This window comes from Seriola aureovittata, chromosome 4 (genome assembly GCF_021018895.1).
Source record: "Seriola aureovittata isolate HTS-2021-v1 ecotype China chromosome 4, ASM2101889v1, whole genome shotgun sequence".
Classification (NCBI taxonomy): Eukaryota; Metazoa; Chordata; class Actinopteri; order Carangiformes; family Carangidae; genus Seriola; species Seriola aureovittata.
This window is the reverse complement of record NC_079367.1, coordinates 25643604-25669287: the sequence shown is the minus strand read 5'-3', so window position 1 is coordinate 25669287 and position 25684 is coordinate 25643604. Positions and strand designations below refer to the sequence as shown.

Here is a 25684-nt window from a genome sequence, read left to right as displayed (position 1 = left end):
CTAGTATTTTGTTTGTTTTTGTTTTGCTTATGAATTGGGTAACACTGTGGTTACCTGAGGTTATTTAGGTAGGAAGGCAGGCATAGGACCAGAATGCACCTGGGTGGGCCTATGGTTTTTTACCAGAGCAAGAGAGGCATGACGGAAACAGGATTTCTTTGTTCTTTGCGTGCTTGCTTGTTTTCGACAAATAAACCATAAGTAACGCAGAAACTTGACATGGATAATGCACTTCTTTTGCCTGCATACACCACATGGCCATGGTGCGTCAGTGGCCCTCTGACTCTAAGTTTGATCCAAGTTTGACTTTGTTTTTAATTGTTTTTTGACAAATGGTCACAACACAAAATAAAACCAGCACAAAATATAAACTATAAAATAAAATGTGAACTTTCTGACATCCCATCATTTCTCCATGTTGCATGTGTAATGTTAATCACAGACACCGTTCATCCCCCTCCAGTCTTTCCACAGTTTGCTGTTCTATTCAACATCATGCTAAAGGGCTAGACGTAAATAACTTTTATTGCAAATATTGCACAGTGAACAAGCAATACAAATATCACTTCAGTTTAAATTAAAAAGAAGAATTGGAAAGAATCAGATGTTATATTAGAAATATTTTATTTAAAAACATCTGATATACACATTTACACAGATTAGAGACAGATTAACCAGAACAGATTGTTCTAGTATCGTGTTGAGTGGATGAAATATTAAACACGGATGATTTAAATCAAACCCACTATTTTACTCTGTTTTATGCTGATAGAAAAGCAGTTAACATTTTTGAATGTCATCCATGATGAGAAGGGTAATGCTGTCAGAAGTGAACAACCAGCACTAGCTTCACAGAGATTTCTGCTGGACTAAAAATCAATAATAAAATGCATAAGATACCAAGCCATAGGAGGTAGGATGGACTGAGCTTGTTGTCATTTTGTTTTTAATTTAAAAAATTCATTACAAGGACAACAAGAAAAAGAAGTGGGAAATTCATACAATGGCTTCTGATAAAAACACGACAACAGAGTAAAAGGATGCACATTTCATGTGTACATGTGTAACAATCACACCTAAAATCTCCTTATTGCGCAGCAAATAATGCTCTCCATAAACATGCTAAACTAACAATAAAAAACAAACAAACAAAAAAAAAAACCCCACAAAAAATAACACACTTATTTACATTTAAAAATTTAATTTCATCAACCCCGCCCTTATAAAACTTGTAGCAGACATAAAATGTGCAGCAATTGGTCTTCAAGCAGACTGGGCAGCTGGAAAGTCAGACTGCTGTTTTACTGAACCAACAATCTGTACTGTGCTACTTCTCATCACCCCATGTCCATGTCCATATCTTTGGCCTTGTTCGACCATTTCACAGTGATCTAAACTCCTGTCTTTTCTTTGATCCAGCCACGGAATTTGGTGACTGTTGTATAGATACCGGGTTTGTTTCTGCGAGCGCAGCCATCGCCCCAACTAACCACTCCTGCCAGGAACATGCGATTTCCAGATGGACTGGACAGAGGACCACCAGAGTCCCCCTGAAACAGACAAATACACAAAGACACACACACAGATACACGTTAGCATCAAAGTACTACATAGGGGCAGTCTGGGGAACATTTTCCATTTTCCACTTAGCAACCGGTCTTGGTGTCATTACCTCTTATCACCATGGTAGCATTGACAATAGCTGAGTTAAATTTATGAATAACTGGTGATCACTGATAATTGGTGAATTTGTCCATTGATAAAATGTTTGCACCTGACAAGCATCGACTCCTCCGGTCAGCACTCCAGCACACAACATCCGAGACGTGATCTGCCCTCCCATCAAATCATTACACACAGAGTGGTTTATGATTCGGACCTGGGCCTTTTGGAGCACTGTTGCAGCATATCCTGAATCATGCAAAAACACAGTCATTAAACATCCAACACCGGCAGGCCTTCATTAGAGAAAAGGGATTGTTTTCTACAAATAAGTGGTGTGTTTAATCAATCACATTTATTCACCAATTCTCAGCAATTTATGAAACAGATTACTAAATAAAAAACAAGAATTCAACACCAAAGCAGTTTATAATCTAAACCACAGGCGCATTTGAATTCACAATAAATTATGTTTATCACAAGCAATGCATACAATGTTGTCAATTTCATGATTTTCTTTATTGAGGAATTAAAATTGCAACGATTCCATCCGTTTGGTAAAATCAGCATTGACTACCGCTACTCGCTACACTACTTGTATTACTGCTAAAAAAAAAAAAAAAAATGCAAACAAGAAACTGTATTTGATTATTTTCAGAATTAGTGGCTACGGGTAATTAATACAATTTTTATGATTTCTCAGGACTCACCTCCTTCTCGAGTAGCACCCCACCCGGTGATCCACACAGTGTTTCCAGCTGGAAAATCATGCTGTGGGGACGGCAGGCAGATGGGCCTGATGTAGTCGGAGTAGGTGACAGGACTGTCCAGCTCCATCAGGGCAATGTCATTGTCAAAGGTGTACGCGTTGTAGTTAGGGTGGGATATGACCTGCTTCAGGTTCTTCTTCACCACAGCGCTTCCAGTCTTCCGCTGGGTGTGAAGGCCGAGGTAAGCTTCCCACGTGCCGGGCTGGGAGAATCTGAGGACACATACGCAACCAGATCAAAGTTCATTCTTAAACTCTGGTAACCGTTAGCGGGCACAGCATGTAGCATAAGCATCACATTAGAAAATACAGTATGTATCGTTGTCGGGATGCAGCTAGACTCTCTGCCGGTGGTGTCCGACAGGAGGATGCTGTCTAAGTAACAGACCGTCCTGGACAACACCTCCCACCCACTCCACAGTGTGCTGGTCATGCACAGGAGCACCTGCAGCGACAGACTAATCCAGCCAGATGCACCACAGAGCGCCACACGAAATCATTCCTGCCTGAGGCCATTAAACTATACAACTCGTCCCTCTGAGGGTCAGGTGCTCAGAACCAACAGACTGGCATTGGACTTAATTTGTTAATAACCAGACATTACCTCATAATTTATTAATTCATACGTACACGTATTTGGCATGTGCAAGTGCAATTTGAAAAGTGCAATTTTAAAACTCATATCCTTACATATTTTTATATATATACATATATAATTAATATGATTAAGCAGAGGAAAGATTTTTGGCTGCCAGTGAGAAAATGAAGCATAAAATAAGATGTTACCTCGTCTTGCCGTCATCCTGCACGCAGTGGGCAGCAGTGACCAGCCAGCGTGGACTGATGATGGATGCTCCGCACACGTGACCGAAGTTTTTGACATGGAGGCTGACCTGCCAGGGGAACTCCCCTTCTTCTGTATCCTGACCGCCCACAATACGCGATGTCTTGAACATACTCCTCCCACAGTCTAAGAAAGAACACAATCAATCATTCACGTGGCTGGCTTGTTGCAGCTTGTTGCCGCTTGTTGCAGCTTGTTGCAGCTTGTTGCCGCTTGTTGCCGTTTCTGAAGAGGGTGGAGGTTCACACACATTGTTTTGTCATGCAAGCTTAATAATGCAGATGGAGCTAACATTTTTTGTTTTTTTGACATACCGCAGTTCTCCTCGTCGGATCCGTCGTCACAGTCCGGTGTGCCGTCACATTCTGGGTTCACTTTACTGATGCATTTATTGTTTTTACATCTGTATGTGAGATCAGTGCAGCTCACACCAGAGACTACAGAGAGAGAAGGGGAGAACAGTCAAATCCAAGGCCATGAAAGAGACCCTGTGTGACAGCTATTCATTTCAACATCAGTGACATTATGTGGAAACTAAGACGCGTCCTTCACACATGTGCAGATTAACCTGAAGAGACCATTTCACATCTGTACTGCAGTTTAAAAAAGTGTTTGAAAAAGTGTTTTTGATTTTTTTTTTTTCACAACATGCTATAAACACATCCCTGGCATACTGTCGCCCTTTAACCATGTTACGGCAAATGTATTTACAAACAGCTGCCTGTTCACACAAAGCGCAGCTTCAGGATTCATGTGGAGTTGTCTTTGTGTCCACCTGATAAATATTATATACTTTCTCCTTTTAGCTCCGTTTTATAAATCTGGCTCTTTAGCTGCTACTAGTAGCTTACACTTGCTGCTTTTTCTTGCTGCTACAGGAAAACAGGGTTGATGAGCGCTAATTATTCCTGTGAGTTTGGCAATACAAGTGAACACTTTTATATCTCACAGTCATTTGAGCCATTACTTTATATGAAATGAATTATGCATATGAAAATACTGGGTAAATGCCATGACAGGAGAATGTCTTCTGAATAGCTCAACAGGGGGGTCAGTGCAGCGATCAGGTGGAATTACGATTTTTTAAAATAAAGAACAGATTCGGCGACGTATGTTTGGAGACATTTTTGACTTAAGTACAAAACTAGTCTTACCTCTCGCACAGTCGAGCTCATCGGAGCCATCCCCACAGTCGTCCCTGCCGTCACAGCGATTCTTCTCAGAAACGCATTTGTTGTTCTTACATGTTATTTGTCCTGATTTACAGCCACCTTCAAAAGACAAGAAGCATGTATGAGAAAACTGACTGAAAGCCTCTCAATGCTTTGGTGAAGTACGTCCTCCATCGACGTCAGTAGGTCTTACCACAATTCAGCTCATCTGTGCCGTCTCCACAGTCATCTATGCCATCACATTTCCAGAACATGGGCTTACACAGTCCATTTTTACAATTGATATTGTCTGCTTTGCACTCTGGAGGTAAACACAGTTAAAAACTTCCATTATGACACATCTAACTCATTTTGGATGTAAATGATATACAAAGTAGTCAGAACTAGAATTATGCCTCCGCCAACCAGCCAAGTTACAAGACATATGGTCACTATCTCCATCCCTGAGGTGCAGCGTTGAAGAATAACCAAAATATTTTGATGTCAGTGTGAAGTTGACCTTTGACCTTTTGGATATAAAATGTCATCACTTCATTATTTTATCCTTTTAGACTTTTGATTTAAATTGTGCCATAATTAGTACATGAATTTGTGAGTTATAGCCAAAAATGTCTTTTGAGGGGCACTGTGAGCTTGAACTTTGACCTTTAACGACCAAAATCTAATCAGTTCATCATTGAGTCCAAGTGAATGTTGCCAAATCTGAAGGAATTCCCTCTAGCAGTTCCTGAGATATCACGTTCATGAGAATGGGAAGTACGTATGTAGGGAGGGATAGTCATCCTGGAGGCAAAACGCCTCTGACCCTGGCTGTCGCCGGCATGGAGGCATAAAAAAGTAGTAAAATAGTCTGAGCTCATAGTACTTACTGCAGTTGAACTCATCACTCATGTCTCCACAATCATTCCAGCCATCACACCTGAGTTCTGTCTTAATGCAGCGCTGATTGCTGCACTGGAACTGCTTCGGACAAGCTGTGGAGAACAGGGTAAACGTGAGCTACACTTTCCTGATGTTAAGAAATAATAATAATAATGAGAATATTATCCAGTAGAAACTGGGTCACTTACGGTCTTTGACGTCAATGGCCTCAAACATTGCCTCAAAACCTCGGTCTACGTAGGAGGCATCGGAGAAGAACATCACGTTCATTTTGTTGTTTTTGCTGGTTTCCGTTACTGTTCCGTCGGGATGTTCGCCACACAGTCTGAGGATGAGACGCACAAGGAGTGACAAGTCTGCTCTGCTATGTAATCCTTACCTGGTTTTTGTTATGTGCAAGCATGACTCACTTCTTTCCATTGACCTCCACGTAGTCTTTACGGCAGCTTTTACTGCTTTCCTGCCCGGGCTCAGACAAGAAGAACCTTTTGAAGGTCACCTTCACTGCCTTACCAGCAGGGACCTTAATGATTGATAGAGATGAGAAAAAATTTTAAAGACATGTTGATAAATGACCATGAGTAACACAGAAGAGAAACATGTGTCAAACATATGAAATGGCTGACTAAGTGCCGACATCTCACCTGGATTGACCACTGACACGACGTTTGAGGAGGATAGTAATTTGGGAAGTTGGGAGAGGAGAAGGTTCCTTTTTCGCCTGTCAGCTGGCCACCGCATGTTGTACCTGACAGGTGAAAGTATTTGCACAAATATTAGACATCTATAGTGTAAGCTTGTAAACAAGAAGGCTCACGTGAGCTACAATCACAAACATTAGTTCCTACCTTTACTTCCACGTTTGACTTGTGAGACTTGTGCTCTAAAACCTGGGTAGTTCTTCTTGTCATTTGTGGCCATTGTCACCAGCATGACGTTGCCCGAGGACAGAAAGGTCAGTGGTTCACTGGGTGAATAGTACCCACACATCCTGTAGAAAGAAAAACAAAAAAAACAGATAACATGAATTTCCTCTATGCACTGATCCCTGATTGATACATCGAGATGATATGGACATTTACTCAAAAACCATACATGTGATGTTTATGGTGCAAGTTTACTTAAACTGCATACTCATGTTCACATAGTGGTTGCCTGTGGAAAGGCTGGTTCCTTTGACATGGCCTGAGCTTAATCAAAGACTAAAAGTAAAAAACAAAAAGAGCCTTTTCCTCTATTGTCCTAAGAAAAAAAGTATCATGTGGCATGAGTTTGGGTTGACAACATCTTATCCTGTCATGATTTTATCATGCAAACATGAAATGTTCTTCCTGTAGAGGTTCAGATTGCTCTCTTGCTGCACCTTATTTCTCCGGTTTGGAGAGAGCAATCACATTCTTACATCTTTAGCTGAGTTGCTCCCAGATTTAGACTAAACTGTCCTATTACTATGATTCTAGCAATGAGGCTTAACCCAAGCAATGTGGGGCAACTGCATCATCTGACCAGCAGAGGGCCTTACATACAAGATGAAATCTTATCTATGCAAATCTAAAAGCATGCACTGTATGAAAATAAGAGCACAGGGGGCAGAGTGAGTTAAAGCTGTAACCAGATCAGGCAAAGGGGCAAACTCACTCTTCCATAACACGGCTCTCAATGGCCACCAGGGAGTCGTAGATTTTTAAAAAATCATTCTTGCAGTCCTCTTCCAGATTCATGGTGTCAAACTCGAGCTTGATGACGTAGCTTGGGTCTGCTCTCAGTTGCCACTGGATGAAGGTGTTGGAGGGATAAGGGCTGTTAGGGAAGCCGGGGGACTGGATCTGCTCTATGTGATTGGTCTTTGCGTGTTCGGTAAACTTGAAAAATCCTGAGAGAGAACAGAAACAATGACATTTAGTTTTAGTTCACACTCAGCTTTGTTAAGTCACTGTCACGGGACTCCAGTGGACTGCTTATCTTAAGACATACAGACAGATTCTGACATCACTGCAAACGACAAATCACATGACCATATATGACATGTTTATCACACGAGTTAGAATATTACTTCCTGAAAAATCTTCAGTTACATCATCCTGGGTGGAAAGATAAGCTGCAAAAAAAGATCTTTTGTTATCAGCTAACTATATTTTCACTTTTCTTTTACTCTCATGTAACTAGTGACAGACAATAATCAGTCATGGTAACATGTTCCAAACCTCATGAACTATGCGTTTGACATTATTTTTTACTCTTTGCGGTTTTCTATGTATATGGTCAAATAAATGATAAAGGCAGGTTGGACACTCACTGCTGAATGATGTTGAAAACAGGCGGGCATCAAGTGCTGTGAGATGATAAAGAACACAGACATAAATAAGATGAGGAGTCCACAAACAAACACACCTTGTCAACTGACTCTACAACAAACCACAAGCAAACCAAACCTAAATCACAAACAACAGCGGTTCTGGCTTCATCGTTTTGCTTCGACTCTACCTGAAGACACCACATCCGCCAGGACCAGGGAGTTGCCAGGTCTGTGCAGGGTGCGCTGCTCTTTGTCCACCAGCCTGTCCATTGCAGACATGGCGGTGTCTACAGACGCCTCTTGGCCTGCTGGGACTCTGAACTCAGACAGGTAGTAGGCAATGACGCTGCCTTCACTAGGAGCAATGAGACAAGGAAGAAACAGTATTTAGGCAAAGCAAACTGTGAAGTCACTATGTTAAAAAGGGTAAGACTGACGCATGTGATTAGGATTTATTATTAGATTTATTAGATTTAGAGGTGGTGTTGCCTGGTCTGATTTCAGTAACACATGATTTTTTTATTAATTATGTCTTTGTGTTTGATCTTATCTTTCTATACCCTGGCTCTCTTATATTACAGACTGATATAAGTTGAACTATACACTGAGGGGAAAGTGAATGCCGTCCAGTTTTGGACACGGAAATCAAGACAAACACTGGCGCATACATGCACGATCATCTGTGTGTGTTTTGAGGGGTGGTGCCACTAGCGCTGTTTGGATCCACAGTCACTTGTTCCCTAACCTGTGGCCTAGTTATTTCAGCTCACTCTGTGTTGGAGATCTGCTGCTAACCAACACACAAGCAGTCAAACAGGAATGGAAAAATGACTCTCTCGGTGGAGGTAATATAAAGGAGTAAATCAAAACTATTTATAAATGGCTTATTGACTTACCTGAAAGCTTGAACTGTAGAACCAACATAGTATTTGGACAGCTGTGGACTCTTGGAATAGATGGCTTTAAGCTGAGAGAGGCAGGAACATAACCACAACAGAGCATGAATGAAAAATAACTGTTTGTCTCAAAGCTTAAAAAAACAACAACTTCTGACACAGAGATAACATGAGTTTAATCCTGAGGACGTGGCGGTGGAGTGGAGGCCTGAGCAGCAGTCTACTTACCTGTGAGGTCACCTGCTTCGCCAGCGCTTTGAACTCAGTGCTGTTGGAGTTCTCATAGGCGTTCTCAAACACCTGGTTGGTGATCCGCATGGAGCCGCTGTACATCCTCTTGACCCGCACATCTTTACGGACTGCTGGATCACACAGACAATTTACTCACCCCCCACTGTTTTTTTTTTTTTTTTAACTGTTAGTGCTGTAGGCTTTTGATTGGTTTTTGTTTGTCACTAAAATGTCTCCTGTGTTACGATGTTTTCAGTCCCTCTGTTTCAGCTGTACCTTCAATCTCTCATTCTAGGTTTCAATCATTTGCATGTGCAAATAAACAAACAGCATAAAGGTGCACTGAGCTCTAAATTGACTATGAACGTTACATGGTTGCGTGCTCATGTGTTTTTGGCTTTTATCAGCGGGAACTTAAAGAAGACCGCAACATTAATTTATGGGTTCTTTCTTTTGATCTTTATCTTTTAGTGACACTAATAGAAGTTAGTAATTGGTCATGTCTGTTTATGTTTGTTTGTTGACAAGATATTTTTGGATCTTGTGAAGAGATTTCAATGAAATGCAGAGAAATATTAGACCAGGTGCCACCAACAAACAAGTCTTTAATGTGGATCCAGGGATTTGTGAAACATTTCTTTAACAATGTGCAAAAAAAGCCTTTTTGAACTGCTTCCTCTTTATTTGGAAAGAGCCTTGAAATAACTTATGTTGTGAATAAAAATTGAATTGACTTGATTTGAATCCTCTTTAAGTGCTGGACCATCCTGAATGAAAATGCAATCCTAAACTCTTCTTTCACTTAAGAGTATTTTGATACAGATCTGATACCAGATGCTGATAAAAAACAAACAACAAATTTAGAATATTATGGATTGGTGGAGATGTGTGATGACAAAATTGGGTTGCTTGCCAGTTAGCATGCGTTAACACTGTATATACTGTAAATGATTGATGTAAATTCTTGTTACTTTGCACTTGTGACAATTTTCCACCTTTGTTGGGTCAGATTCCCTGTTCTCAGTCGGTTGTCATGGCTGCTGAAAAGGTTCCTTCTGGCAATAATAACAGCCATAACAATAGTTTTTCTCTGCTTTGTTATTTGTCTCATGTTGGGCTCATGTAGTGTATATCAAAATGTTGAAACCCACATTCTTTGGCTGACATTAGATACATTTACATGGATGGATGAATGGATTCAAGGGAGCGCTACTTACAGTGGAAATGCCAGACGAGCAGTCCGGTCATAAGAGCAATAACGGCAGCAAAGATCACCACACCGATCACAGCCCCAACTCTTCCTGGACCCTTGCTCTTCTCAAGCTTTTTGTTATCCGACGCTGGCAGGAACTGGACAGAGGTGTCCCAGTCTTTGTCCTGGAAGACCGACAGAGGAGGGTCAAAACATAGAACTAGAGGGGTCAAGAATCAATTCCCACCATTTCACAGGACGATGAAGACATTTGTTCCACTTCGTAGACATAAAACTGCAAATGCTTCTCACCAAGGATATCCCTTTACTGACACTTGACAAGATGGAAATACTGGGGCCATCTATACCTGAGCAGATAATCAACTGAACATAAGTGACAGCAGCAGACAGCAAGTAGGTACTTGTGTATTTTAGGAATGTCCCACCCTGCGGTGACCCACAGAAGTAGTTTCTTAACCAGAGGAACTGAGCAAGCACCAATTTATAAGTAGCTTTTTCTAGGGAATGAAATGAGAACAAATCTGGGCATTAAGAAGCAGAAGACAGTTTAGTTTCAGTGTCTGGTACTGTTAATGAAATAGAAGGGAACTTCAGGCATGAGTCACAGCTCTGTTGTTACCTTTAAGAAGTGAGACGGGGGGGGGGGGGGGGGGAGTAAAAAGGTTTCACCATGTAAAATCCTGTCAAACCTGCTGGGAGCAAACTACTCACATATCTGAAGTGGAGCACAGGTTTCTGAGAGCTCGCTGCACTGTTGTATAAAATGAAAAGCTCCGGGAAAACAGGACTACTTCAGGGATTATCAAAAGATAATCTTTAAAGCTCTGACATGTTTCAAGGAGTAAAAACAAAAATCAATTCTATGACCTTGATTTTATGCCTGTTAACTTTAAAATTACAAGGTGATTACTGGAAGATTATCCACAGTACAACATTATGACTCCATTAACTGTTTTGTAAACCAAGGGCAATGCTTCCTTTCCACCTGTTTAAACCTGATACCCACAACAAACGAGAACAATGACTCACACAGCACCTGTCAGGGCTCTGCCACAACTAAAGCATTAAAATGTATCACAGTAACTGGTAATTTTGAAAGAGCAGGCTTCACATGTGTCGAATTAAAATTCTCATTTTAAATGCTCATAGCAAAACACATCCCCTACGAATGTCCTATGTGCAGCTCCGACTCGTTAATTAAACTAATATTACATGTCTCATGAATTCACTGCCTGAGGTGCTTCTTAAAAGTTACAAGGTACAAATGAAGTAGAATTATATTCTAAATTTAGAAACAGAGAAAACTTGTCATAATACAACATCTCCTTATAAAATGAGACGACGTATTCTTGGATATAAATCATTTACAGAATAACCACAACTGTCAAAACTGTTACAACTCTTCAAGTGAATAAAAACTAACTCTTAATGAAATTTCTTAGTGTCCATATGTTTCAACCAATGGCACTTCCTTAAAACATTTCCATTTATCTTATTATTCTTTTGGACTACGGAGATGTGAATCTACATCATTTAATCCCACTTTGTTTTAAAATTGTACTGAATTATTCCCCTGCCTCACTGTCACGCTTGGCACAGCAACCTCGCTCCTATTTCTCATCTTGTATCTTGTATCCCTGTGCACTGTGAATGTATGGAGTTATCTTGAATGGATGTTAGTCAACAGAACAGAAGGTCTCTGGTGAACAAACAAGTCACAACAGGGCGGAGGAACCTGGAGGAATTCAAGCCGCAGCTCAGTGATGGTTACATGCTTTGTGAGGAACTTCACCCAGCGATGTTACCCTAATGTTTTCATGTCAAGCGTCCTCCAGAGACACACTTTAAAATCACCGTCTCAGTTTTGAGCTTGAAGGGTTTGACAGTGTGATTTGCTGCTGTGTTCTGCAGGTGGGAAGATGCCGCCACACATTCTTTCATTCTGACTTCTTGGAAATGGAAGTGCTTGTTGTCGTTAGGATCTCTTTGTTCGCAGGACATCTCAAAGGAGAGTTGATGCAAAGTTATTCCACAGGCCAAAGAACATGGGACCCAAGATTTTAAGAGTTTTCTTTGATTTCCTCATGAACTACTGCTCTTACTTGAATGAAAAAATAAAACAAAAATCTGACGCATGAATCCTATGACTGTTTGTTGCAATGTGCACCACTGCGCTCCACTGCACATCCCCCCCCAAGAAATGAGAGATTGTGCTGCCTCAGATGAGGTATTTGCTCTCAAGAATCAAGAGGTGACACCTTTGCCTTTTTTTTCTCTATGCGAATAACACAATTTAAAGCTAGCCTAAAGAGTATCACACTAAACTGCAGACACGGCCTCTAATCTGTACAAAACCAGAAGCTTGGCAAAGAAAGGGAGGCAGTTTATTCCCCGCCTAAGTGCTGGATTGCTTTTTCACTCGGTAACATGTTTGTCTTTAGGCAAAACAGTTTGCTGGTGATAAGAGTGTTTGAACCTGCCCAAGTGTTTGGTTACATTCTACATCCTATCCTGAAGTGTTATATGTATTTATGTGTGTGTGTGTGTGTGTGTGTGTGTGTGTGTGTGTGTGTGTAATGACAACACAAGGGATCTATTTACTTGATGTCTGACTGGTTTGCTGTGGGCAGGTTCTTTTACCTATGACCCAAACTTCTTTAGTCAAGTTTGTCTCTGCAGCAGTTTTGGTTCACAGATATGCACCTATCAGTGTCCGTGTTATTCAGGTTAACACCCACACACAAACATAAAAACACAATCGTCTAAATTAACATTTAACAGGTTAAATGTTTCATGGGCTGTATGTAGGCTGTGCAGAAAAAGTCTCTTACCGAGTTTGGGGTGTATCTCAGTCCACTGTCCATGTAGTCCATCAAGGGTCAACACCTGGACTAAACTGTTAAAATTCAAACCTAAACGACCTCAAACGCCTGCCCTTCTTCTTCTCTTCTTTTCTTTTCTTTGACCTCTTGTAGTTTTGATGTTTCCCACGGGCTGTTTTCCGAGGTGAACCTGCAGGCCCTAGCCGCCAAGAGCTGATCCCTGTGTTTGTGAACGAATTCCACCTGCGACCCAAAAAAATCTATAGTCCTACAAGAAACAGGTAACAGTCAAGAAAACTGTTCTCTGGAGTTATTACCGGATTTAAAGAAGGCCCCTCTTCGGTCGAGGAGTTCACGAATGAATATGTCGCCTGCCTGTGTGACCACACCAGAGGGAAACTAGTGACTAAACAGCAGGGGAAAAAAACCCTCTTTCCGGGTGCTTCAGGTTTCTGCGGGCGTGTCTCCGCCCCGTATACACCTGTAGCGACTTCCTGTTTACCTGCCACAGGTAAGAACAACACCTTTTTTTTTTCTTTTTTTTTTATGTCTATCAATGGAAAACGATTCAGTGAAGTCCCAATGTAAATGAAAAGCTAAATTAATTCGATTTTATTACCGACAGTGCGAGAAGTTTACAGCTGGTTGTGATGTTTTCAAGGAGCCACGGACCAAATTTAAATCTGGACCGACTACATTTCAGCCTGGACACAGTTTCAGAGTGTTGTAATTGAACAAAAAACAATAAATAAATAAATAATAATAATAAAACTTTTTTTATGTCGTCAAATATTGATATAGTTAATGTTTCGTCCAGCCTATTTTTAGTATCAGTCATGTGATCCGGGCTTAGTTTTGCAATGTAATAATGATGACTCACTTCTGCTGAATCACCTCCCTTTTTCTTTTAACATACACGATGAGCCATGGGTTTCTGTTTGACAAAACAGGAAATTACCCCTGTCTGTGGCAATAAAATGAATCAATATTTCCAATTTGGCAGTAAATTCAGAGACTGTATTAATCCGCTCAACACAGGCGGACTGATACAACTCTTGGACCTGCACAAACATCCCATCCAACATTCCTAAACATGATGAAGAAAAACAAAAACACCCTAATCATCATTTTTAATCCTGTATCCTTAAACTGGTATATTTAGAGATTTAACAGAAAAAATAATTAACTGTTCTGACAATTGGTTAAAAATATATTTTATAAAAAATTACAGAAAATCACAAGTTGTAGCTTCTAATATGTGAATATTTATTGGTTGTCTTAGTCCTTTATGAAACTATATCTCAGGATGTTTTGGTATTTTTTTTACTTTTTTTCATTAATAATGAAAGCTGTAAAATAATGGTCCTTTAAACACTTGAATTTAATGCCAATTTAATTGTGAGAGCAAAGGACCGGCCGATTTAAACATAAACATCTATCTATCTATCTATCTATCTATGAAAAGACGACACGTCCATATGGAAGTTGTGAGTTTATTGATGTGTATCCCCCCTGTAACCATGAATCTGTTTCCATTGGTGTCAAACATTTTTTTTTTTAAAAATCACTAATATGCATATATTATATTAGTTCCCAGTCCCCTCCCACAATCAAGCAGGCAGTTACAAGATTGAAGCCATTTGGGTGCATAGTGAGACAGTCACATACAGAGATACTGTCACAGGAAGAGAAAAAATAGAAAACAAGAGAACAAACTTAAAAATATATATCATATCATTTCATATAAGAACAATGCACACCACAGGTAATCCTCCGGAAAAAAGCCATGATTGCAACATCAACTATACAGGCATACAAAGACAATACTAAGAGAGAGAGGGAGAGAGAGAGAGAGAGAGAGAGAGAGAGAGAGAGAGAGAGAGAGAGAGAGAGAGAGAGAGAGAGAGAGAGAGAGAGAAAGAGAAAGAGAAAGAGAAAGAGAGAAGAGGACTCAAGGATTCAGTTTACTTGTTTGTGTCATTCTCAACCTGTAAATATACACAAGTTAGCTTTTTTCAGAAACCAGCTCTCCAAGCCTTGTCTTTCTGTGTGTCTCTGTCTGCCTGCACAGCCCTCCAGCTCCTGGTTGTCTTCAAGTGGCTTTCATCCAGGGCCGGCCCAAGCCTTTCTGGGTACCCAGTTCCCAAAACCTGGATTGCAAAAATTCTTTCAACTCCCACAAATCCCAAAATTAGCTTTAGTACCACCCCAAATTATTTGTTGCAATCCTCAAATTTGGTGTAGTCAGGTTTAGAAAAATTGTTGTGATCCCATTTATTAGCTGTAGCACCCCTAAATCTAACAAACTGTGTACATTTTCACTTCATTTGGGGACCCTCTGGTTCCCGATGGACACTAAGCAGCTGCTTATTGGGTTTGTGCCTCTGGGCCGGCCCTGTTTTGATCTGTCAGACTGTTGTACGCTTTATGACCAGCAAAGCTAACAGTTCCTCCAATAATGTGTGGACATCATCCCCAAATTTGTTTTCAACACTAACTTTTCTGGCTATTGGTTTTTGCTTCAGATAATTTGTACAAAAAATAACAAACACCCCCCCCTCCCAAAACAAAACCCAAAAAACAACAAACAAACAAACAAACAAAAAAAAAACCCTTATTTGTCAGTTTGTGGCATGTCATCGCTCACCGTCACAATGTATGTGACACAGCACTGAAATAAAAGCCACAAGGGAACCTGTCAGATACATAGTATGGAAAAAAAGCTTCCAAAATACATTCAACTATGTAACACATGTCAATAGGCATTACTCAATCTATCGATTTATACTGTTTCCCTATTAATGAAAGGTTGTTTTTGTGTGTGTAGGAGGGGATATGTTATCACATTCACTTAGTAAGGTTTCAGAGGAGGTTCTGTACGATGTGTTTGAGCTGGGGGCCTGTGCACACCCTCACCTTCCCCGACTCTTTCTAACAGTGTGCCTGCAAACGCAACTCATAACCACCAAGCTAAGAACCCTAAACAAACTCATGACCTCTTCCCTGGGAAAATAAGGTGGAATAAAAACATCTACTCTTATATATATTTAAACTGTATATGTATATTTTGTCTGTTATCATAACAAAGAACAGAAAGTAAATAATTCATGATTTCATTTTTTTCTCATTTGTTGTTTCACTATACATTTTAATTGGTACAAAGAACCTTCATATACAAGCAATCTATTGAGAGGAAAAAGAACAAAATAAAACACCAATTCATTTTGAGAAAACCATCAGAAACTGCTTGGATGACACTTGGCATGATGGGAAACTGACGTGTAGTGTCTGGCATGTGCCGGTTTGATGATGGCTACTCAAAAATGTTTAAAGTTTGCTTGATTTGCCTTTCACTTTCAAAAATAAAGAAAATGTCTGAAGAAATGTTGTACATCTTGATCTGAGATAGCTGTATTGATAATTACAGAGAAATCTGCAGAATCACATTTTCTGTAATGCAAAAATGGCAGATACATCACCTTTTCAAAAGAAACATGATCAAAAAGAGCTCTATAGTACAATAGTAGCAGTAGTAGAAGTAGTAGCATTATTTAAGGATTGTTTTGAACAAACCAGTAAATGGAGTTTGGATGTATGCAAATAATTGTAACAATAGCATCATGTGTTATTGGTCAGTAGTATGTTCCCCCTAGGTTGCCGTCCTCCACTGCACCCCCTGTAGGCTCTGGTTAGATCTGCATCTGCTCCAGGTATTTGTAGGTGGGGTTTTCATAGCCGTGGTTCTGCATCTTGCTGAGGTGACGTTCCTCTGGTGTCAGCATGGGGTCAACCTGTGGGACAGACAGATGGCATTCATAATGGCTGACCTCAACAAGGGCAACTCTTCTCAAGAAGGCACAGCATGCTGTGTGTGTAACATGCAAATGCTGCAGGGACAAAAATCTAATTTTCCCTGCATTTACCCATGCTCCATTTACATAAAACATGATAATTTGATGTAAATCTGACACTTGGAATAAGATGGATAACAGTTCACCGAGAGTATACACCCTCTGCCCAAATCTCCACACTGTGCTGCAAAATAACGAGTGGCTTACCTCCACAATGCCATGACTGATGGTGCCGTATTGCCTCTTCCTCAAAAGCACCAGACTGATCACAATCACAGTTGCTATGGCCACCGCAATCACCAGCAAGCCAATCAGTGCACTGCTGCCAAAGCTGAAGTCCTCTCCCAGGGGCCGGTAAGACTCCTAACAGGTAGGATGAGAGAGAGGAAGACGGGGAGAGTAACAGTTAGGAGACGATACACAGCTGACTGCTAAAGCAATAAAACAGAGACACGATGAAGCTGACTAACTGTAATAATGAAGAATTTGTATACTACTCTTGTGTTTGCTGATACTTCTCTAACATGCACACAAGCCAAATTGAGAGCGGCCTCACATTAATATAAATAACTGAGCGTCTGTCCGCACATGAATACATGATCTGAAATTGGACCTGGTATTCTGTCAATGGGATTTTCCAACACAGCTATCTGTGAAGTTTTTTGGAAAGTTGTAGAACTTTCCCTGATCAATATATGTCTTGCTTGAATCTGGGTATTTTTTTTTTTAAACTTCTACAGCAGAGGTGATGAGTAAATTGTTATCATGATCAATAATCATTATGCAGATTAGATTTGCAGCACCCAGGTTTGCACATTCAATTATTTCCCTATAAAATAGAAGACACTCATTTATTTTCCTGGAAAAAGAAGGGTAGCCACTTGTTTATGGTAACTGAAACTGGGCTCATCTGTCCTGCAGATAAACTGTAATTTGATTTGAACTTTTTTTCTAAGCAAGGATAATGAAAAATTATCACTTTTAAAGATTAACCTTCCTTGAAGTCACTTTTCAAAGGGGAAATAAATTAACGGAAGGAGATTTTACTCTTAATTCTAATGTTATAAAAACCACAGTGAAGCAGGGACACCATCGCTTTTTGGCAGAGCATCTGTAAGAAATGGTTGACTTGTGAATCGTGTGTACACATGCATGAAATGTGTCTTTGTGAAAGATTGTGTTATATCTTGGCCAATACGGTTTACACACACAACCACGGTCATCTACGCTCATCTTCACATTGTAATCTGGCACATATGACACACACTAATCATATGTAAGACACGTAGCCACTGGGGGATTGTTTTTTTTTTTGTTTGTTTTTTACTGCTCATTCTCACACATAAACTGAGCAACACTCAGTTTGTGTGGATTCACATTCATCATATGAACTGAGATTTTCAATGTGTACATTCAGATACATTCACATAACAAACATGCGCACATGCATAAATAACCAAAACATATTAGCCTGAACAAAAATCTTTAAAAAAAAAAACAAGAGAGGGGGTTAGGGGTATGTTCCAATGCTGTCTTTTTCATTTTTAATTTCTTTTTTTTTCATTTGCAGTTATCAGCTACAGAACCGGTTCTTTGCACACTCCCACACTCCCTCCTTCTTTCATCTTCTCCCCACTACTGATAACTACAGTTCCCCAGAGAGCCCTGTGGAGGGCGCCGCTATACTCACCAGCTCATCATCATGCATAACGCTGACTCTCTCTGCACTGTAAACCACTTCTTTAACATCCAGAGACTCATCAATCACCTGTCAACACAGACAGGGGAGCCCAGGTTACACTCACCACAATGTGTGTGTGTGTGTGTGTGTGTGTGTGTGTGTGTGTGTGTGTATGAGATAGACAGATAGAGAAAGAAAGGGATAGGCAGACGGAGAGCGAGAGGGTGTGAATGTGCAGCGAAGTAAACTGTAAGGATTATCTGTGTTTGGGTGATGATACACTTGGAGCTGTCTTGTACAGACTGGAAGGAGAGAGGGAGGGGGTTTGCAGGCATCAACAACAGACTCTCTTATAGGCACACAGTTAACATGTCTTCCTAAACAGGCTGTCAGCCACTCATTACTGAGTGCTCTAATCTGAAGAAGAAGAAGAAGAAGAAGCGCTGTGAGTGGAAGTGGGTGTGTTCAAGAGGCAGAAACAAAATCTGCTGTTTGTAGAGACAGAGCAGTCCAGAGTCTGTTTCTCAAAAAAAAAAAATCACGACAGACAATTTTAGGCGTCATCACAATTTGTTATTTTTAACCTCCGATTGCTCCGTCTTAGAAAAACTAGCATTTCCAAAAAAAATAAAAATAAATAAATAGACATGCATGCATTCAAAAACTTGCATAACTCATATTCGCAGACACACACACACACACACGCGCACACACACACACGCGCACACACACACACACACACGCACACACGCACACACACACACACACACAAATGCACAGCTTTGCTTTGCTGGTGTTGGATTAGCATGCGAAACACAGCACACACTCGGCAGCCAAGCATCGTTTGAAAATCCGTGAGGAAGAATGGTGTGTCTGGCAAAGAAAAGTAGCATGCGATGACTGCAGAACAAAGTGCGGGGTTGATCTGAATGAAGGTCGGTTGGCAGAGGCCAAAGAGAGACACGCAAATAGCCCAGTGTGAGATAGCTGTAACTATGACAACATAATTACTGGAATAATATGAGTCATTAAAAGCTGAACTTAAGAGAGCTATGTGAAAGCGCTGCTGTATGTACTCATTAATTTCAATCATCGACACAACTGCCTCGGCCTGAGGTTGTGGTAATGAAATTGAACTGTCAGGGCAGTTGTCTGCAGTAGAATACAGGATCTAACGCTGGGAATACAATTTCATATCTTACACAATTTCTCCTGTGCTTTTGCTTTAACACTGCTGCTCTCAGTTCACATGTTGAGCATGTTAGTAAGTTGAAAAATGCTCAGAGGCACAAACAGAACGACAAACTGACAACGAAGCTCTTACCACATTGTCGCTGATCTTGGGTTTGCTGTTGATGATTCTCTCCTCGGCGCCTATCAGACCGTCCAAACCAGACATGGCGGAGCCTGCAGGAGGCAAAGGAGCACGGTAAATATCAGCAGGGCAGCACAAAACAACCAACAAACAAACAAACAGGGATGGTGGTATTGATGGTGGACAGCTGCACACAGATATCCAGCTCTTTCCCTGACACCCTCAGTCTCCTTAGTGCACTGGTGACAACAAAGCCCTTTCTTCCATTCACAGCACAGTGTGAGCAGTGTGAAGCCAACACGACACTGACCTTACATCTTCCACAAAGGCCCTCTCAAAGTGCTGTTTTGCATATAACTGAGATTTCTCTGTGAACATCCAGTCACGTGTGTTGACTCATTTAATTAATCCCTCTTTTAAACAAGTGTGAGTCATCCTGACATTTTGTATCACTCACATATCTCCATTTCATGGTCAAAATTCTGCATTGGTGCAGCTCCTCATCTACAAATCCCTCCACAGTCCCTTGAGATTTTAAACAGATGATCTTTTTTTTTTTTTTTTTTTTAAACCCTGTGGGCTTCAGTAAGTGGCTGAGCCCAAAACTGGGCCAGAGTGTCAAATATGCATGTTAGACTGATGGTTTTGAAATAGGCATTGGATCTATTAATACTTGCACACCAGATACGCCATGAATAAATCAGGAGCAGAGAGGAGAAAGAGCGAGTGAGGCAGTGAGGGCACGGTCCTGAACAATGTACAGCAGAGTCTGGTGTCGGCTTATTGTCTGCTGCTGCTGCTGCTGCTGCTGCTGCTAGTCAGCCAGGGCCAAACGCTTGAGATTAGTACAATTGCCTTAGGATTAAGCGAGGAACAATGATGTGTTTACAAGCCTCACTTAGCAGAAGTGACGTTACAAACTCTGGCAGGTTATCAGATGGTACTGCAGGGTACACATAATGTTGCAGCCAGCCACAACGGGAGTGACCTCGATGGGAACAATGTGACCTCTCATCTGCATGGCTTCGAAAAAGTGCTGAAACAAGTAATCTATTAATTGATGAGTCAATCGCCAGAAGATGAATTGAAAAGTCATTCATCAAGCAAGTGTGTCAAATATTTGCTGGGTCACAACGTTGGAAATGATTTTTTCTCTCTATTCTCTGTACCTATAAATTGATTTTTTTTTGGGGGGGGGGTTGGGGGACATGGGGAAATCTGGAAAATCTTGATGGGCATTTTTCACTTTTCCTTGATATTAGGTTAATGGAGAAAATAATGGACAGATGAATCTATGATGAACTAATCCTTAGCTGCATTTTAGGTTGGACTGATAAAATGCAAAATCAACAACAAACACAGAGGGACAAAGTTCCATGGCAAAAACAGTAGGAAAGGTTACACATTCATTTTCGAAAAAATCAGTATATAATCTAGCTTCAACAAAAGGTGCCTGTCTCTATTCACTGAGTTAGATCACAAGGTCGAGCCCAGATCAGACAAAACAGGTGATGTAACCACATCCCTGTGTCAGGTCTTGTAGGACAAATTGGGCCAATTTAAATTGGGCTGTGGGTCAGCAGCGGAAGCACTGAGCCTCAGACAGGGCCAGTAAATCACACAGGTCCTATCAGGAAGAGGGCGACTGATGAGGGGAATGAGCGTGTGGGTGGGGGAATAATTAAACAAGGCGCTTTGTCAAATGTACTGAGGACGGGATGACAGCGAGCACACGGCTGAAAAGTGTCTCTGAGAGGGGAGAGCTGGCTGTGACCTATCTCTACCAGACTTAGAAGCCACTGACTTTGCTATCCAGCAAGAGGTGATAATCCCAGGATGATGAAAAGCATGAGAACAACTGAGATCCAACCACGCTGTCCATGTGAGTCATCAAAAGAAAAAAGTAGAAAATGAACCACCAGATGGCTTCTAATAAAAACAGAAATGGTGGGAGAGAGAGGATCCCAAATTGCACCAAAGGGAAAGGAAAAAGGAGAACAGTGGAACAAAACAGGAGATGGGAATGGCTTGGGAGATGAGGAGAGGGAGGGAGGGGGGCGGCAGAAAAACAAGATGCAACAGAGGCACCAACCTTTCTTGAAGGCACGTGGGGAGTCTGATAGATCGCCTTGGCATTAGAAATGAGCAACAGAAAAAAAGAAAAGAAAAGGGGAAGGAAAGAAGAGAGAAAACTTAATTGAGAAGAGAAAGGCAGGATTATCAAGCTGTGTTAATTGATTAGGTAAAGAGTCCAGCAGGGAAGAGTCCGAAAATAAATTTGAGAGATAACCAAACTGAAAAAAAGGGAGCCATTTCAAAACTGGCTAGCTCTATCCGAGCCCTCTGGGGTGTTGGCATGTATATTAAATGTTCCTTTGGGATTTACTTGTAATTTTTCTTCCATCTCGCTGGAAACGTTCCATCCATCACTTTTTTCTCTCCTTGAGAATTCAATCTATTGTTTGGCACAAATGTGACAAAGACGAGAACCATAACTGCTCATTTCCCCCCTAAGCTTTTGGCTCCAACTTAGCAACAAAGCCTGAGGCTTTGTGCATTTATCTGAACTTCAGTAGCGCTGTGTTGAAGGGTAGGCCACAGGGAACTGTGCAGGCACAGATAAGTCCAGACCAATGGCTCCACAGCACATTTTCATTGGCACAAAACACATTGTAAACCTATTCTTCCTCACTGTGCAACAGTCCTGGCGTGCTTTGTCACCAATGTCCTTCAGAAAGACTTATGTGTAAGGCTTATTGCTCTCTACACAGCCACAGTGCGGTTCATGATGCTGCTGCAGTGACTGTGTCTGAGGCTGGAGCTGCTCACCCTCTGGCTCTAAGCGGGACCCCAGGGATGTGACCTGGAAGGGCCGGTAGGGCTTGCCCTCAGACACCGGGACTTCCACGCTCTCCTCTGATGACACGGTGACGTCTGGCTGCGACTCAGAGATAGACGACAGGAACTGGTCCATGTCGGCTTTCTGCTCCTGGAGTAGCTCGTCTGTGGTGGAAAAGGCAAATGACATGAGTATGAGACAGCCGGGCAAACACTAACACCAGTCGACTTGGGACACGGCAACAATGTGCAAAATGAGAGTTTCGCCAATTATTGTTAACATTCCTTTTTCCAACAGACAGAGAGCTGCTGCTGCAAGAGACGCCTGTTCCCATTTCTGTTAACTACTAATACCACTAATACTAATTAGTATTTTTCTGAGAGCTATTTTCCATGTAAATCTGCACATCTCCCAACAGGATGCTGCATGGTGAGAGCTGTGACCCAGTTCTGTCACTGATCCCGCTCCATTTTAATCTGTGCTGCAACACCATGCTATGGTTCCTTTGATGAACCAAAGGGAACAAAAGAAAATATAAAAATAATAAAATGTGCCGGACATTGCCTGTGTTCAATTGTGCCACTGGAGGTGATTTCATCCCCAATACTGATACCATCTTTAAATGTAATTGTGAAAATGAAAGCTGGAGAGACCCTTAAAAAGAGAGTAGTAGCTGTATTAAATTTGCCTCCACAAATACTGAGAAAAAGACTTTTCTCTCTGTCTCTGATAATTGGTCTTCTGGTGTCCTTATATATTCGTGTTTCCCTTTGCTCAAATAGAAGATATAAGAGGAAAATATAACTGAGGGCCACAGGAAATGTGATGTATTTGCTTTATCTGTCTGGCACATGTACGAATTCCATCACTGTTTTCATTTCACCTTACTCTTATTAAAGCACACCGTCCTCCCTCCCCCTCCAAGCTGCCCGGAGGGTCTTGACTGAACACGACTCACCAATTTCATCCTGAATCTCGTCGGCCACATAAGGTACTTTGTAGAGCAGAGATAAACTCTGGTTCATCCTCTCCTCGATCACACGCAGGTGGGTCATCACCTGTCGTTGGAAAAAAAACAACAAACAAACAGGTAAACAGGGTGTCGTGCAACCCAAATCCAAAATCTCCATCACATGCATGGAGATGATGTGTTTGATTCCCAAGATCCTGGATAATTCGCAAACAGAAAGCAATATAATACAGATTTTGATGTACAATGTTACTATTTACAACCAGTGTAGGACTGTAGCTAATGATTATTGTCATTTTTGATCAAACTTTAGTTTAATTTAGTCTGTAAAACACCAAAAAATAAGTCATAATAAGTATAATAAATAATATGTTGTCCCCCAATTGTGTCTGAGCAACAGTTAAAAACACACTAGGATTTGATTTATAATGATGTAAGATAAAGAAAAGATGACAAGAAGCACAAATGTTTGAAATAAATTACTTAAAATGATAATTCATTCATTCATTCAAATTGCTGTTGAATCATTTTATGGCATACGACAAATCCATTAATTGAATAATTATTTCAACACTAATCCAGTGACAACAAATTACAGAGTGAATTGCCAACTATTAGTATCAAATGTTCATCCCAACAGTATTCATGTAAAAGCTCCCATTAATGGACCAGAAAATATACGCTTATTATCCCGGAAAATCCCCATGTTAACTCACTCTGGAGTTTATTGTCATTGGTGAGGTTACAAGTTTTGTCACCTAATAGCATCACAGATTACAGTCTTGCACTCAGAGGTTGTGTTATGCAGGAAAAACATGGCAGTGCAGCGTGATAATGCATACGAGAAGATTACAATTCATCCTCAGAAATAGGTGTTAGCAGGAGGAGAAGCACCAGTCCCACCAGAAAGAAGACAACAAAGGCAAAAAAAAGGGAAGAAGAAGAAGGCAAGAACACAACAGAGAAAGAGACAGAAGATGATGAAGAACAAATGAAGAAGCAAAATAGATACAACTACAAATCTGATTAATCGACACAACCACAACACTGGCTTTGAATTTGAATCTAATTTAATGAATGACAATATTACAAATCAACTAACAGTTCTCTCCCCCCGAATATAAGTGTACTGGAGAAAAGGAGTTGTTCATGTTCCCAAATTTAATCACAACTGTCACAGAAATAGCATATTTTCTCAGACTCGCTCACAGTCAGCCAACTTGCAGACATAAAACAAGTTGCTGCATGTTATAGTCAAATCAGTCGTGAAACTCTGAACTGACTTGACAGGATCTACTGCCTGTCAGTCCCACTGTTAAAAAAAAAAAACTTTTTTAATTGAATAGACAGAAAACTGTCACTAGGTTTGGTTTTTGGTTTTTAGCAGCACTGTGATGTTTAGGAAGGAGAAATATTTCCACATTACTGTTGCCAAAGTGGTTGGCAGAATATGAATACCTACCAGCCACTGACAGAGCTGACCAGCATTTGGCAGGTAACTGGTGTTTATTTCCCACTATGATGATTGACTGTTTTAATCTGCCAACACATGGCTGCAGTGCAGCAGAGCCAGCAACAGATGGCAATAATGCACCTTTCCCCATTAAAGGCACACTGCAGCCCGTATGGCACCTTCCTGTGCCTGTTTGACAAACAATCCTTATAATAAAGATCACATGTCCCAGTGTCGGTATTGTAATTCTGGTGCATCAAGCAGCATCAACTAAGCTAGACAGGTGAGGCTTTTATAAAAGAGAATAACCTTGATCCCAGAGAGTCACATAACACAGTTATATAAAGCACAGCAACCCTTCTATTTACAAAGGATTGTTTTGTAATGCACTTGTAAGTCCCACATTAAATCCACAAACAACAAGTTGCTTAAGACTGAAAATGCAGATTTGAAGCTGCTGCAGGATTGGCCGAGTGAAGGAATAAACAGGGACTGCGCTTGACAAATGAACACTGAGAGATCACAACAATACAGATCGGCTTCTCATGACTGAGCACAGAAGGCTCGCCACCTCCCAGATCCCACGATCCATCTAAATAGTAACCCTCCGGTCTTGTTTCTCTCTCTCTCCCCTCACTATGTTGTTTCATCCATCTGCTGCGTTATCTGTAATGGTGGAGAATAACTATAAATGGTGTCGAAGGGCACTAACACACACACACACACACAGGCGAGTACATCTAACAGAGGAGCTTCCAGCCAAATCCCTGTGCAGTGGCTCAGAGTCC

The 25684-nt window shown here is 41.0% G+C and overlaps 2 protein-coding genes across 7 annotated transcripts in view; both read right to left on the bottom strand.

Moving 5' to 3' along the window:
• Positions 1-605: 605 nt before the first annotated feature.
• On the bottom strand, positions 606-13342 carry st14a (ST14 transmembrane serine protease matriptase a). Of its 2 annotated transcripts, none has more exons than XM_056374989.1 (19): positions 12797-13342; positions 9970-10129; positions 8750-8883; positions 8522-8592; positions 7814-7980; positions 7626-7661; positions 6968-7202; positions 6178-6320; positions 5974-6077; positions 5740-5852; positions 5518-5654; positions 5317-5421; positions 4641-4748; positions 4430-4546; positions 3590-3712; positions 3218-3401; positions 2373-2644; positions 1775-1911; positions 606-1550 (listed from the first exon to the last, which is right to left on the bottom strand). In XM_056374989.1, exons 1-19 carry the CDS (start codon positions 12836-12838, stop codon positions 1392-1394), a joined length of 2547 nt encoding a protein of 848 aa, XP_056230964.1. In that variant the 5' UTR covers positions 12839-13342; the 3' UTR covers positions 606-1391. The 2 variants fall into 2 exon arrangements, with proteins under 2 accessions (XP_056230964.1, XP_056230965.1); XM_056374990.1 differs by having other exon boundaries at positions 8750-8880; positions 12797-13341.
• A 924-nt stretch (positions 13343-14266) lies between these two features.
• aplp2 (amyloid beta (A4) precursor-like protein 2) overlaps positions 14267-25684 on the bottom strand; it is a 54594-nt gene continuing 43176 nt past the window's right edge. For 2 of the 5 annotated variants that reach the window (XM_056374996.1, XM_056374991.1), the window contains 7 exons: positions 23432-23531; positions 22464-22637; positions 21727-21762; positions 19644-19726; positions 18329-18406; positions 16846-17001; positions 14267-16578 (listed from right to left, as the gene is read on the bottom strand). In XM_056374996.1, the coding sequence (XP_056230971.1) occupies positions 16477-16578; positions 16846-17001; positions 18329-18406; positions 19644-19726; positions 21727-21762; positions 22464-22637; positions 23432-23531 (729 nt within the window). In that variant the 3' untranslated portion in view covers positions 14267-16476. The remainder of the gene's footprint in view (positions 16579-16845; positions 17002-18328; positions 18407-19643; positions 19727-21726; positions 21763-22463; positions 22638-23431; positions 23532-25684) is intronic. The other 3 variants (XM_056374994.1, XM_056374993.1, XM_056374995.1) reach the window with 3 other exon arrangements.